General features: G+C 35.2%; 1 protein-coding gene across 1 annotated transcript in view; it reads left to right on the top strand.

Annotated features, from left to right (window-relative positions):
- LOC149791606 (condensin-2 complex subunit G2-like) overlaps positions 1-16,404 on the top strand; it is a 169,280-nt gene that overhangs the window by 32,959 nt on the left and 119,917 nt on the right. Inside the window, exons 6-9 of the mRNA XM_089970158.1 lie at positions 3,225-3,359; positions 6,988-7,082; positions 7,525-7,594; positions 15,384-15,464. Of these exons, the coding sequence (XP_089826284.1) occupies positions 3,225-3,359; positions 6,988-7,082; positions 7,525-7,594; positions 15,384-15,464 (381 nt within the window). The remainder of the gene's footprint in view (positions 1-3,224; positions 3,360-6,987; positions 7,083-7,524; positions 7,595-15,383; positions 15,465-16,404) is intronic.

The following is a 16,404-nucleotide window of genomic DNA, read 5'->3' as shown; positions in this document are numbered from 1 at the left end:
ACAGATAAAGAACAGATTATGCTCAGAAACAATCAAAAGATTAAAGCTTATGCAACTATAGAGGTGACATCTTTTAAAGATTTTGATTTTAGTAGAGCTTTAACAGAGTGGTGTAGGAAGAAAGAGATGGATATTGAAGCATTAGGTAAATATTGGTCTATGGCCATTTCCCCCCCCCCTTTTTTTTTTTTCCCTTCACTTCTGTCTTATTTTAGTGACAAATGGGGAGCTCCCTCCATTAGATAAAATCCTGGCAGTATCTCTGCTTATAAGCAAGTATATACAGTACCCCAGATAAAGATAGCCAGAAACGCTATGAAAATTAGATGGCGTGGGAAGGTATAGGACTTTTAATGTAGTTCAAGGCATTGTACCACAGCCAATGTAATCAGGTCACAAAATAGGATAAATATTGTGTCTTGAGTTGTCAGGTAGCAAGTAATGTGGCCTGGGTAAGACAGCAGTAGCACACTTGCTTTTGCATATGTAACTAGGCAGGTGTCCATTCAAGGTTGTTTCCTCACAATTCTCAGGTTTTCTCCACAATGAAGGACTACTTTGCACCAACATCCCAGCTATTGAGAGTGTGTTACTATAATTTTGTAGAAGTTGTGCAATAGATATAAAAGAGATAAAGTTTAAACATAGCTGGAAATAAGGTAAATTTGAGCTAAATAGGTGGCTGTATATTCAAGCTGTTTTGCCAAAAAAGTAAGTTTAAATTTTGATAAGTAGTCTTTCAGTGATTGGTAATAAATTGCTGTTTATGTTTTGCATGTGATAACCAGTTGTACCTTCTACCTGTAGCAACATCTTTTGTTTTGTTTTGGCTTAGGTTTAGCCACTCTCAGTTATGTCGCAAACAACTGATGACAGATACAGATGATTTATTTACTATTCAGTGAGGGAGAAGTCTCGGAAAACAAATCAATCAATGGAGGTGTTTAATTTTAAGGCTATGCCAGCCAGTTGTATAGAATAATAGAAAAATGTTAAAATGAGTTTTTGACTGGCTTATACATCGGGATTAAAAGGAAGAATTGTTGCCGCCATTATGGATTGCTTTCATTCCAACTAATGAAAAAAATGTTGATCTTGGAGTTTAAATGGCCAGGAGTCAAGGTTATTGACTGACAGAAGATAAATGGCTACCCCAGATAACATTACTTCCACCTCAAAGACCTGAATGAAACTATTTTGGCGGCTTGCATTTTTTTAATAACTTGTATTTGTGGTAAAGAAATTTATCGATTTTGGGGTTCAAAGGTGAAGGCCACTGTGACTGAAAGAAGGAAATGGATTTTGCAAAAATATCGGTCCTTAACCATATGTATTCGTCATGGTTTGTGGATGACTTGTTGGATAAGAAAGAAGCCTAAAGATTCAATAGTTAAAAAGGTCAAAGATCAAATCCACTGATCAAAAATTATATTTATTACATAATAACTTTAGTTCTATACATTGTTTTGTACATGTATATCTATATTTTTGTAACTCCTGTTACATGATTTTATTTAATTTGCATAATTCTTATTCATGGCTGTAATGTGTACAGAACATCTTTAGTTCAGTTTGGCCTATGTGACTTTGAGTATAATACTGCATTGGATTTATAAATAAATGTTTACATATGTATTGACAACCACTTTGCTGGCCTAGTAGATAGAATATATGCCTCGGATGCGGGAGGTCATGGGTTTCATCCCCAGCCGAGTCATACCAAAGACTTTAAAAAATGGTGCTAACAGCTACTGACCACTTTGGTGGCCTAGTTGTTAGAGTGTCAAATCATACACTAACAGCTGCCTAGCTTTGTGCTCAGTATTAAGAGGTTAGTGTTAAGACTCATCAGCCTGGGGTCAGGATAATGTTACTGGGCAGGACGTGATGCTACATGTCTGCAGCATGATGCTTCAGTGCTAGACATAACTATAAACTGCCACACTGCGGACATCATTCCAATATGACTGAAAAATTATTAAACCTATGTTAAAACCCAAACCACACACACACACACACACACACATTGACAATTAGTAATAATAATCTTAATAATAATCTTAATAATATGACTGAAATTGTTTGTTAACTTTTATAAAACTTGTTGGTTTTGCTTCTTTTTTGTTACTTAAGCTTGTGACCATAGATTCGTAACATGTACCTTGACCAACATTTGTGGAAGGCTTGCACTTAAGATATGAAAGATGCCTAATGATCCAGTGCATCAATAGGTCAAAGGTCAGGATCACTGGCACAAATAAATATAGATTTTGCAGAGTAAATTTTATTTCTTCACCAAACTTTATAATAGGCTTGCACTTAGGTTAATAAAGAAACCCATACATTCTGGGGTGGAAAGGTCAAAAGTCATATAAAGTCTTTGCTGGCAAAGTAAGTTTAGTTCAATACCACATACATTGACCAAAGATCCATTGAGACCTGATGTTCAGCAATTTCCAGAGTGAACCATGCCCTGCTAGTACCTACATAAGGGCTATTAAATAAGGGTTGGTTGTATAATGTGCCATTGACAATGCTCTTGTTGATTTATACTGAACATTAAGATACCCCCAAGAAAGAAGAAACCTTTATTTTATGTACTTTCTATCTTGACTGAGTCATTTTCATGTAACAAATTAGGAGAATTGTGGCCAGATCTGTTTTTCTCTTTGCCTTCCCACAGCCACATTTATTTCACAGCAGATAATACATTTATTTCAGCAGATAATATATTTATTTCACAGCCGATAAAACATTTATTTCACAGCAGATCACAGATTTATTTTTGGCAGTTAATAAATATTGACAAGATTTACTTGCGCATAATCAGTCTAGGACCGCTAAAATCACAAAACTTTAACCACCACTAAAATAATTCCCTGTTTGGTCATTGTGTATGATACGATAAGAGTGAAGGCAAAGTTATGAATAAGCAATGCATGATATGATACAAATTTTGAGACAATATGCAAACTTCACAGTTTGAGAATAAATAATGACCTGGTCACACCATTTCATTGGCATTCTTAGTTAATCGAACTTTTTTCCAATCCTTGTGCCATGTGCTGTAAATTGAGTTATGCCTTTAAGATATTTTTTAACTTGGTCCAAAATCAGTTGAATACTTAAAAAATTTAATTACTTAAATATACTTAAAATTGTATCACATTCAGGACACTAACCTTACAATGTCAAGAAATTGCCTGTTAATTATCTCTTTACAGAAAGTAGAGGTTAAGAGGGTATGGGCCATTCATGAGGCCCTCTCTCTGATCAACTTCTCCAACCAGAGCAGTGATAATATCAAGGAATTACTATTCAAGTGTATTGGCAGTCCCAGGTACCTCCAAACAGATGAGGTGAGAATGAGATACTATTTTCTTTTCTTTGATTGTCACATGGTTATGTGTGACACAGTTTGCCAGTAAGAGAAAGACATGTTTGATATGCCTATCCAATATGATACGATAGGTGACTATTTATTACATCATGAACATCTGCAGCCTTTCTTATGGTTTTACTACTGAAAAGATTGTCTTTCCATTAGTTATCATTAGTCCATGTTTTCAGTAAATTATTGTAAATGAACGTTATAGTCTTTTTTAAACAGACATAAAAACATTTAGAAAATACCCATAGTTTTTCTGTTTATATCCATATTGATTTGACTTCTTTTATTAAACCACTCTGCTCACCTAGGCACCTTAAATGTGGCTACATGCATCAAAACAAGATTTGCAAGCAGGATACATTTTATTGGATAAGACCATTTATTTAGACAGATTAGTGAGACCCTACTTGGCCATTGCCTATGGCAGAATAATGATTGGTGAGACCCTACTTGACCATTGCCTGTGGCAGAATAATGATGACCGGTGAGACCTACTTGGCCATTGCCTGTGGCAGAATAATGGTTGGTGAGACCCTACTTGCTCATTGCCTTTAGCAGAATTATGATTAGTGATACCCTGCTTGCCCATTTCCTGTGGCAAGGTAACTTTAAGGTCAGTGAATCCCATATACAGTAGTCCCCCTCTTGAATGCCTCCCCCCCACCAGTGGCCACCCACTCCTAATGGCCAGAATCCATTGGCACCGAAGAGTTTGTGTTCAAAAGTGCCCCTTACGAAAGGCCACCTGGCTAACGCGGCCAGCATATTAGTGCAATAATATAAAATTTACCCCCTCATAAGCGGCCGCATTTTAGTTAAATATGTATCCTGAACCATTATTTTATTCATAACTTGTGTTAAGTAATATGATTTCTGTTTCCCGATGTCAGGTTTTCGTTACTGAAAGAAGTGTTGACTAAAGTACATGTACCACTAAGGTTAATATTATATCATTTATGCCTCATGAGAAGCCACATTTATTCCATAAAGCAGAGAAAGACTCAAATTTTAATCCATACAAAAGGGTATGTACATGTAATCCGATTAGTCTTGCTGTTGTGTTATCATGAGATGTCCGGTTTAGTCACTGAGAATTACAGTTATTGAACAGTAGTAACAGCTGAGAAGTGGCATTATTGATGTAAAATACACAAGTCAGCAGGAAAATGGTTTGATAGCCTTTATCACTTCCCTTAGTAAGATGTTGAGCTTGTTCACTTTGATAATTAGTGGCTATTACTACTGACAATAATTGTCAAGATTACAAATCCAAATGGCCGCGAGGTCAAATCTGTGTGATGTTAATGGTACATATCGAAGCCGTTTTGGCTTCTCTCACTTAATGTAAAGAAATGTATAAAAACAGGGTACCAGACTGCGACCAACGAATCACATGACAAGATAACTTCCTTTAAAAACACATTGCAATTTGTTTAAATGCATACAAAATTGTTTATTAGTCTTGTAGTTGGCAACTTGAATAACTTGCTGCAGAAAGATCAACATGTCATCGAGGAAAAGAAAAATCCTCAGTATAGAAGAGAAATTGAAAGTAATTCAACTGACCGAAAGTGGGGGGCGGGGGGGGGGGTAGAGGATCCTAGCAGAAAACTGTGATGTCAGAAAGACTCAGATAAACAATATTGTGAAAGATAAGGAAACAATTTTGCAGAAGTGGGAAGGTGGAATGGACAGAGAAAGGAAGATTGTTTGCGCCAGGAGATGTTTGTATCCTGATTTGAATGACAAGGTTTTTGAATGGTTTTGCACTGCACATGCTAAGAAAATTCCACTCAATGGTCGAATGATCCAAGAAAATGCAACAGTTTTATCACTTGAAATGGAATATGATGACTTTACTGCAAGTAACGGATGGTTGCACAGATTTCAAGTCTGACACAATAATAAGTGTGTCCTGTCCTTAGTGGAGAATCAGCTGATGTTAGTAATGAAGTTGTCGAAGATTGGAACAAAAGACTAAACGATATATGCAAGGGATATGACAGCCAGGATATTTTTAATTGTGACGAGACTGGTTTGTTTTTTAGACTTACCAGCAAAGTGACAGATGATGTGATCTTAACATAATTATAAAGACAGTTTTAAAACTATATCAATGGTTATTCATAACATTCTTTTGAAAATGATGAAACAGTTTGTTTTACATTTATTTTACAACATGCATTTGATTTTTAAATGAAAATATTAAATGTTTTAGAATTAAATGTACTTGTGACTTTCTTCATATGTATTTACTATTCGCATTTGTTATCCCCCTCTAGTAAGGCCACCCTCATTATAAGGCCATTTCCCTGCTGCAACAGGGGTGGCCTTATAAGAGGGGGACTACTGACCTTGAAAATATTGGGGTTTAATTGTAACTGTTTGCAACTTTAAATATAAATATTCATTCCCTATTTATTAAAGCTTGTTTTAAATAATAAATTTTCACATTATCGTGTCTGTGTCAATAACGTGAGACTGACCTTGACTACAAGATGGAAGTGACAGACTTGTGAAATAAAAATAATTTTAAGAGATAAATGAAAGCGTAAGCATTTTTGTAATAGAAGTTTGTGGTGCATATAAATGCAAAAAAAATTGTCAGTGTACTATTGCTAATTTGCAAAATTCAAAATGTGCAGAATATCAGATAATATGAATTGAACCTGACTGCTGAATTGTTTTGACTTGCCCAATAGCAAGCACCTTGCGGACTTGAGCTTGTCTTGGGCATTGGGCAAGTGGATTTGTCCAGCCCTGTACATGGAAGTTATGAAGACAAAACTAACAGACATTTATTTCTAAAACTGGCTGAGCTATGCTTGAACCACAAAAACTCTTGTTAAATAGAATTGTATCGTGCTGTGGTCATATACAATCTGGAGTATGTAATTTATGTGTTCAGATACTGCATGGAATATTATACAGTTGTTGTATACCTTAATATGCTACTTCAGTATTTTGTTCCCTATTATTCTTGATTAATTGGCTTCCTTAAGGTCAGATTGTATTTTCTTTCTTATTTATTCTTCATAGCCAGATCCATCTGATCTTTGTGTACTTAGTATAGCTGATGAAAATCTCTCACACACACACACACACACACACACACACACACACATGGCCTGTCTGCATATTTATTTATTCTTCTTTGTTCATTACCTGTGTAGCTTAAGATTTCATAGTATTTATTACATATTAGCTGTCATAAAGAGAATGACCAGCAGGTGGAATGAGCTAAATTTCCACAGTTAGTAAGTCAATTAAGTTCCTAAGGTTAGGAAACTCCCAGAGTCTGGCAGTGTGCAAGCTGAAGTAGGTCTGACTTAACCAGTGTGGGGACAGTGCTATTTCATAATGAACTTTATACTCTATAATGCCTGACTCATTGAGACAAGCTGTGAGCTTCAACAAGTATTGGTATTAACTGAAAACAGATCATGCCAAGAATCCAGACAATTCACAAGAAATCTTGGATTTATTTATTTAGATACCATTACTTTCTTCCAGTTCCTTCAAAAATAATATTATTGTATGAAATAATAAGATTGTTTCCAGGAAGAACATGGTCTGATTATCCTTATCTTTTTCAGGGTGTTCGCTTTCTTGGGTATGTGTTGAGTCTGGACTGTGACCTTGTTATTGAGCTTCACAGAATTACTAAGTTCCACATTCCAAATGCCCCAAGGTATGGTATCATGCAAATAAACTTATAAAATCCTAAAATCTTTGTATAGTTTGAAAAGAGCCCAGTCCAAGGCAAATGTACACAAGTTTTTTTTACTTGCCTCTAATTTTAGTCAAATTAACCTGCATTTCTTATTTTATTAAAATCTTACCATTTTTTTCTTATCTCTATTTCAGTACTGTCTATAGCTCTCATTATTTCTATTTTCCTTCAAGACAAAATGGGGATGATTATGGATACATAGATAAATAGTTTTGATACATTAAAATAAATACATATGGAATGGACAATAACAAAAGTTGATAAAGTAAAATGAGGATGGGAATTAACTCTCTTTATTTAAAATCCCAAAAGAAGATTCAGGTTTTTTAATTTTTAAAAAGCAGAATTTGTTGAAAACAAAGCATTGCATAAATTATATGATGTTGTGCTGTGTCCGTAGATCCTGGCATTCACGGTATGGTGAGGTGTACTTCCTGGCCTGGAAACAAGCAGAGGATAAGCAAAAGCAGGTGAGAAATGAGGCATAAATTACATATTTTTTCTTTTTCCCTAATTAGCAGCACCCAGGCCAGCCATGGGTCAGTTGCTGCAGGGCTGTTCCAGTAAAACATATACCCCCCCAACTTCCCGGATGGCACTTCAAAAAAACTTATGTGGGATGTTGTGTTTCGAACTATTTTGATTCTGACAGTGGAAGGTTGGTTAGGAAAGTCACTTCTGTTGTGGGTTGTGTTAACAAAATGAGAAATCGCTGGTGGGGTTGTCAGAAAAAACCCCACAAAAAACATGACTATATATTTAAAATCGCATCTAACCCCCTCCTAGCGGTCTAACGTGAATAAAACATTGGGTCAGAAAATGATGCCAGTACACGCGAGTGCACGTAATTTGTACGAATTTGCGTACTGTTAAAGCAGTGATACATGTTCAGCAAATTACATCATCGTTGTGGATATAAAAAAATGTGCTTTGCGCAGTATGCCATTTTTATTAAACTTTTAAATGTAATTTGCACTGCCGCAGCTGTCTCACAGCGCTTGATGTGACATCCAGATATCTGGATACTTCAGTTCGACATGAATGGCTGTTAAACTTAATTTGATTGGTTCATTGGCCCTGGAACAAGCATTTTATGGAGTTTTAGCCTTACTTTCGTCGTGGAAGTTTTACAAATGCGTGTTTCCAATAAGGGCCACACAGGAAACCAAAATGGTTGAATCACAATATGGTTTGTCTTCACACAACGTTTTCAGTCGGCAAATACTGGCTGGTGATAGCTATGATGACAATGAATTTCATGTATATTGGTCTGTTGGACATTGGGAAAATGTCACTGGAAATGCCAGTGTGTGATTTTGAGCCCAAAATTGATGTTGAGTGTGAGTCTGATGTACGTGTTGGATGGACAATATGCCGGTTATAATTATTCAAGATACCCATGTCTGAACAAGCAGACTATGGGAATCTTGGGCAGGGTTCATGTTAGTGAAAACTGACAGAGGTCTTGGAAACGCTTATAATCACGCGTATTTGGACGCCAATTTTTTTTATTTAGGTGGGCGGTAAAATTCAGAGACTTGCTAGTCCTGCTTCAGTCACCTGCAAAATGTGTTGATCAGTTAGCTGTGCTGATATTTACAATGACAGAATTTAGTGGTTGAAATCCCCGCCCCCGCCCCGTCGTTACCATTATAAGAGTACATCAAAAGAACATGCTGCAATAGCTAAGCGGCAAGATCAAAGGCTTTGACTGGCAGCTGGTGGGAAAATCTACTGATATTTACAGTGCTTGAATTCAGAGGCAGAAATACCCAAAGATGTACATGTGGTCATTTATAGCAGTACATCAAATAAACAACTTTAGCTTTCATTATTGTGTTCATTTCTGAGTGTAACGGAATAAGCAGTGCACGTGACCTCGGAATCATGACATGTTGAGACTAATAGTTTGGAAGGGACAGTAGCCAAGTGTAAGAAATTGTGATGCCTAGCTTAGTGCTTTGAATAAAACCTTCCTTGGATCGAAAAAATTCAGACTCACTCTGATGGACAAGCAAGAGCTATGTCAGTGTTATAAAGAATGTAGAAATTAAACTCTATGGCAACCAATAGTTCTTATAATTTGCATAGTTTTCTGAGAGGGGACTGCAAATTTTCCTGGTGGTACTCATGTTATTACCATGGGCTCTTAGTTTTAAAATCCTAATGAGACCTCTGGTTAAAAACTTTTCTTTTTGGAACAGAGATATCCAAGAGAGAATACCCATGGGGCCATACATGTGAGATGTTGAAAATTGCACAACCATAAAGAACAGTAACTTGTTCAAGCTAGTTATGCACATGCGTTTCAGACAGCAGGCAATGAAAGGAGTTCACAGCACAGAATAATATTCGTACACAGAGGAGGAGGAGGAGGATCATATTAAATTCAGAAACAATTAACAGATTAATGCTCATATGGAACATCAGAGAATCCCCACACAACATAATTAAGTGTGTGCAGATCTCTAGTTGGCAGAACCACTGTGGCAACAAAAGAATAAAAAGACAAACTTTTATATCATGCAAATGTATGACCAAATGATGTACATATTGTCACCACATATTCTACTTAAATAATTATATCATTATTTCTATATATTCCTATTAGTATTTTCCCAGCAGTAGTAATTTTCTTATCTGATGTTGTTCATTTCTTGCGCAATTTTTACACATCAAGAATTCTCACCATATCGTTAAAAAACAATGTAATCTGCACCAAATTGAGTTGTTTGAGAAGAAATTAATTTATTTAACCCAAAAATCACTGAAGCTACGAGTTCTTGCATTAAAGTCTCACACTAAATAACATTTGAAGTAGCCATGATAGTAGTTTAGGATGCAACTGTACCAATTTCACCTTTGGTATATCCAAATCTTGAATGTGATGGAGGAACATAGCTCCAAAATAAACACATCAATTTTAGAACCATTTCATTGACTATGAATCAAGTATCTGAGTCCAACTGAATTGCTAGAAATATTTTAATTCTTTTGACAACATCATAATTAGCTGTCAAATATGGAGTAGGCCTATGGTCTTTATGCCATCCCAATCAAGACCCCACCACAACCACGTGACCATGCCCAATGACATCACGGTAATAATCGCTATACAACTAGAGATGACATCTCTTTGAGAATTTTGATTTCAGTAGAGCCATAACAGAGTGGAACAGTATTTAAGTGTTAGGGAGATATTTAACAATGGCTATTCCCACCACCACCACTTCCTCATTGGAGATCACACACACACAAAACTTAGAGTACATCCTGAAATCCTGGCAGCATCCCTGCAGGGGAGATAACTTGACTATTTGATTTCATTGGTCTCTGGTTATCCCATGGTATTTCTGTTACTTGAACATTTTCTTACAGTGTGTCCATTCAGCATGGTCGAAAAAGTCTTACAACCATTGAGAGTTGTTAAAGGACTCACATTACTACAGATGTAAAAGAACAAGAACCATACTATAAATCAGTTAAGATAAAATATAGTATATATGGGTTTGACTGTCCCTGATTGGTTGATAATGAAAGTAAGATTTTAGTAAAAACAATCTTTGGAGAGCTTGTCCTACTTGTAACTGAAAAAAGTGAGGGACATTGTTTTATTAACATAATTTCCATCCCTTTACTGACCCTAGTTTGGACGACTCATTACTGAAATCAGCAGCTGACTCTTTGGTGCAGTATTGAAAGCACACATTTCAAATTTCTATAGATCCAGAAAATGGTGCGGCTGTTATGGTTTTCTTTTCACAAAAGCTGTCATCATAGATGTGTCTATACTGATATAAATTTGATTATGAGCACTCAAAATTTTAAGTTACTGAATTTTGATATCATGGTGTTTGCACAAATTTACAGTTGGAACTGAATTAGTACAGAGAGTCCTGAACTCTTGAGTTTTGTGCAGAAATATGGAATCCAAGCAGAATACATCCAGAAATGTAGAGGTTTTCAATCTTGGATTTAGTCTTCCCATTGTGTTTCACACTGATATGCATATTCACAGAACATTTGTATAGTAGTAGGAAAAGTAAGTGAGAAATTTACAAATAAACAAGACAAACAGTATGTGGTGGGAGAAGATCATTAGAACAGGCTGGAATGGAGAAGTATAATAAAAACAATAATGAGTAGAAGTGTGCCTCCTTTTTTATGTATGCAACATTATTTTCTTAGCTTCAGTAAGAAATTTCATCAAAAGGAAGACAATAAAGGGTGTACAGTTAACTAAACCAATATGAATTTAGCTACTTAAAAGCTGTATCAAATTGATTTTAACCTTCTGGTCTGTTTCTGTCCATTCTGGTGATATGTCCACTGAATCAGTATGGTTGGAAAAAATATTTGGCAAATTTAAAAATCTTTTGGCAGATTATGATTATACCCTACTTCTACCTGAGAGATGTGAATAATTTTATTTCTTGGTTTGTTGATTGTGGTTGTTGCTCAATTCAAATGCATCATTGAAAAACATTGATGCATTCTCATACTTTGTTACAAATATTTATTACAGATGCATATCTCCAGATATTGGTGAATATAGCTTGGATAAGTTATAACAGTTCTAGCTGGAATAATGAACATTGTTAAGAGAAAATTTAAGTAAGCTAAAATGTAAACTTTTCGGCAGTGTGTGATGCAGGATTGCTCAAGATGTTTCCATCTCATATGCTCATCGTGAAAAATCCATTTGCACCAACTGATGATGACTTTTAGGTAACTGTCAGAAAGGTATAATTGACGATATTCTAAGGGCTACAAAAATTACTTGAGTCAAAAGTTATAAACTTATACAGCTGTGGCAAAAATGATTGACTAGTACCTTTGCTGCTGTTGCCACAGTTGATTAGTTAGTTGATTTAGTGTGGTTTGATTTGGGTTTTTTTGGTGATTTTTTAACAATATATTAGGTGGAGGAAGAACCCCGAAAGACCACCAACCTAAATTGGTTGATCTGTGACATAAACTCACTCTGTGAGATGTGCAAGTGATGTAAAAGCAAGCACCTTAGTACACTTGGGCACATGGAGCCTCTGTTGATTTGATGTTTATCTCCAACAGCTGAAGTCATTTAGACATGAGATCTCGGGGGTTTCAGTAGATCATTATGGCCTTTACACCATTTTCAGATGAAGAGAATCTATGTATGGCAGCCAGTTTTACTGCCGAAGAAAATCCAAATCCTTTTGAGACACCAAACACCACTAATGTAGAACCACTGACCTTCCACAAGTAACTGGCAACATTCTCATTTACACATTGGAGGCAAGTAATCACATGACAAGCATCTTGTACCACTGCCATGGAAGCCCCTCAGATCTGTATCACAAGACAAGCATCTTATACAACTCTGCCATGAAAGCCCCTCAGGCCATAGGTGTAAGTCTCATGTGAAAGGCTAGAAGTGGGAGATAGAACCTGTGACAACTGGATTGAAAGTGCAGAATGTTACTGCTAGGCCATCAGTGATGATGTTGCTGCTGTTGACAATACAGTTAACTGCAATGACATTGATTATATGAGTGCTCTGGGAAAAATGATTCCTTGACTTTCATCCATTTTTAAAAATCTAGCTTATGATATAAAAATGTTTGACTTGCTATATTTTTTTTATAACTTTATATTAGTCTTGTAACAAGGCATAAAAATAAGACATCGGTAACTGAAAAAGATGTTCTTACAATAAATTATATAGTGTAAAAGTAGACAAATGATGCAACATCACTTCCACAGGCATCATTGGTTATTTTTCTGACAAATCATACAAGTTTACCAAAACATTTATTGAAAAAAATAATGACAAGGAATCATAGAATCTGACCACGCATTTAAAGCAATACAAGATTTAACTATTATTCTAATCAAAAGCAGCATGCCTGAGAACAAAGAAAAATAGCAAGACATAGTGATCACTTTAGTAAACACAGAGTTTATTAAGGATACAAATTCATGATTTCTTTATTAGAATAGAAATATCTATTATAAAATCTGTATTTATGGCTGTTAAATTAGTAGGTATTAAGGGACTGTTCAGTGACATCTACAAATAATAAGCCACCATGAAAATTTTTGATTTCACAGTATCAGAGACATACTTGGCTGACAGACAAACAAACAAAAGGACAAAAGACTGATTATAATGAATGAATACAAATAAAAATGTGCAGTAGATTATATGATCTATAAGAATTCAGTAGATTACCTCCAGCCAGCTGTCATTTAAATCGCTTCTGTCCCCAACCCAATATTAAAATCGCTTCTACCGCCCACTAACCCATAGCCAGAAATTATGTTTATAAAATATACTTCTATAGGGGGCAGTGTTTCTCGATTAAAACACATCTGATGGTGGATCATAATTTTTTAAAATTGCTTCTGTTGTGGGTTGGTTGAATTTGAAAGTGCCTTCCCTCCGGGGGGTATATGTTTTACTGGAACAGCCCTCAGAGCATTTTTGGGAAAGGCACTTAGCTCCCGTTTCCTGAGCATAGTGAATAATGTGCTCATAGTGCCATTATAATCCGTCTCGTCTAATTAGCTTAAATAATCGACTGGACTGAAACGTTTTGATTTTATGTTTTATTTTTTGTCTTTGGCTAAATTTATTTAGTACACATGGAAAATTCACATAGAAAATATAGGACAATAAAGAACTCATTTTATCATTGTCCATTCACGGCAAATGTCCAGTTAATTATTTTAAGATCAGTTGTATAAGCTAAAGACTTTTCTTGACCATAATCTGTGTATACATCTGTGCAAAAATAAGACATAGGCTTTATTGGTAACTAGATCTGGGTGCTACAGATTTGTACCATGGTGTACCGTGTTATTTCTGAGCATTATATGATATGTGCTACTGTATTCCACAACATATTAGTGACCAAGAATTTAATGTTCTTTAGCAATGGCCTGAATCATGTTTTTTTTAAAAAATTACATTTGTTAATAGCTAGAAAAATATCTGGTTTTGTTTTATAGGAAAAAATAGGACCATATATCCATTATAATATTTGAAGGAAGATATTATCTTGAGATAAAAGAAAATAAAATGTCTCTGTTAGAAAGAAAATCACAGCCCCCCCCCCCAGTAAATGGTCAGTAAATGAATTTGCCATGTGTATGTCAGTTCTATTATTTGTCATCGAAAATCTGTAACTAAAGTGGGATGATTAAGCTTACACTAAAGCTGATGCCATGTGAAAGATATTGTACTGACATTAGAGAGCTTGTTGATAAAAAAACAGGCAAGTATTGACACTGAATACTTGGATTTATTCGCTACACTTTTGTTATATTAAGGAGGGAAACTTTGAGTCGGATGCTAACAACCAGGCAAGATATTTACCAGAGAGGGCTAGTAAACATAAAACACCCATACTCAGGAAAGAGAAAATATTTAGTAGATTTGAGAAAATACATAAAATTCAAACAGAAAACAAATGATCGCCTAAAAAGACTTAGACTGATTCAGATTCTTATGAAGAAACAAATGTACTTAACACTTTAACATATACTAGTTAATAACTAAAAAGTTAAATTTTTTAAAATCTGAAATTTTTCAAACATTGCGATTTGCCCTGAATATTTATCTGCATACATGTCATGTATCACACTTGTGATTAGATTATCATAAATATAATTATATTTGTATAATTCAAAATTAATTTATGACAAATGCTGCTGTTTTGTAAAAGAAATAATAATTGTTTTAATTATTATGTCATGACAGATGAGACCATGCTGTTAATATTGTTCAGTTTGTAAGAAGATTATTTGGGGAATGTTGGTACAATCCTTATTGATGGAACTACTGAAACTCCAGTACAGTGTAAAAGTACCATGGTATATACTATGAATAAAAAATCCTAGAGGTATACTGGTAATAGGTACACCTATAATGGCAAGTGATAAATTATTTTCTTCATAATTCCCATGCTTTAATAGAGTGGATTTGTGATCAGTGTTTGTCCCACAATCGCTCTCTCACCATTATTCCATCTCATCCAGAACCATCTGCAAGAAGATTCAAGTTTGTTTTAGGTCTTTCAACTGAGGTTCCAGGTATGGGGTCAAAGGTTAGCTATACCAGAACTTTATACTCATAGTCGTTGCTGGAAGACATATTTAATAGACTTTGGATTATCTCCCCTGGGTCAGTTAGGAATAGGGTTGGGGTACATAATAGAAAACCATGGGGACTGTTCCAGGCAAGTTATGGAAGTAGTTCTGCTTTTGTTTTGACAGAAGTTGGAGACATCCTGTATACAGGACTTGATGCATCACTGTATTCTGGGTAACCATGCCATCTTCCCAGCTTTGAGAACAGTAAGTAGACTTGGCAAACATGTTTTCAGTTGTATGGATGAATCTTGTATCTTTATTATCAGCCATTAGAATTTTCACAGTCATTTGTGCATCCCTGTTCCAATTCATTTCTCCAGAGATGAAAATTACAGAAAACTGCATGAGAGTTTAATTCCGTTTAATTATTTAATTAATTTTAATCTTGTATTTGTTAAATGTGTCTGTACACATTTTTTTCCAATCAAACAAAATGTTTAATTCTAGCACTAAAATGACATTTTGGTACAGCATTTTCATGGGCTCTAAAATGATGACATTTTGGGACAGCATTTTCATGGACTCTAAAATGATGACATTTTGGGACAGCATTTTCATGGACTCTAAAATCATGACATTTTGGGACAATTTTCATGGCCTTTTTTGGTTGACTTAGATGGAGGTATTAGATGTAATCAAAGAGTGAAATAAGACAGTCATATTAGCTTGAAAGGTACGTAACCAGTTCAGAAAAACAGATGAATAATAATACAGTCTAATGATATTTACTAAAAATCTGCTTAAAGAACTACACATAATTAGGATGATATGAACGGGTTTTGTTCTTATCACTTAAACTTGTTTTTCCCACATTCAGGTTTAAGGCTTCAGTGCTTAACACAGTGTCTAAGCATGAGCATGGTATGAAATGATATTTAATTGAACTGATTCAAAACTCAGTGTTTCCTCTGATCTGCATGTTCAGTTTACAGCTGACAGCTATGAAAGCCATTGAAAATGTGCATAACATAAATTGTTCAACTCACAGTCATTTCATTTGATGCAGTCTTTTAAATCTTGTTGTGATATTTGTTTGATTATACAGTTTCTGACACACACACACACACACATATAGAGAGAGAGAGAGAGAGAGAGAGATGAAAAAGTTGATAATGTTTCTAGACATACAGTGTGACCCCGCTAT

Source organism: Sinohyriopsis cumingii, chromosome 9, assembly GCF_028554795.1.
Source record: "Sinohyriopsis cumingii isolate HCF-2022 chromosome 9, ASM2855479v2, whole genome shotgun sequence".
NCBI lineage: Eukaryota > Metazoa > Mollusca > Bivalvia > Unionida > Unionidae > Sinohyriopsis > Sinohyriopsis cumingii.
This window is presented reverse-complemented; position numbering and strand designations above follow the sequence as displayed.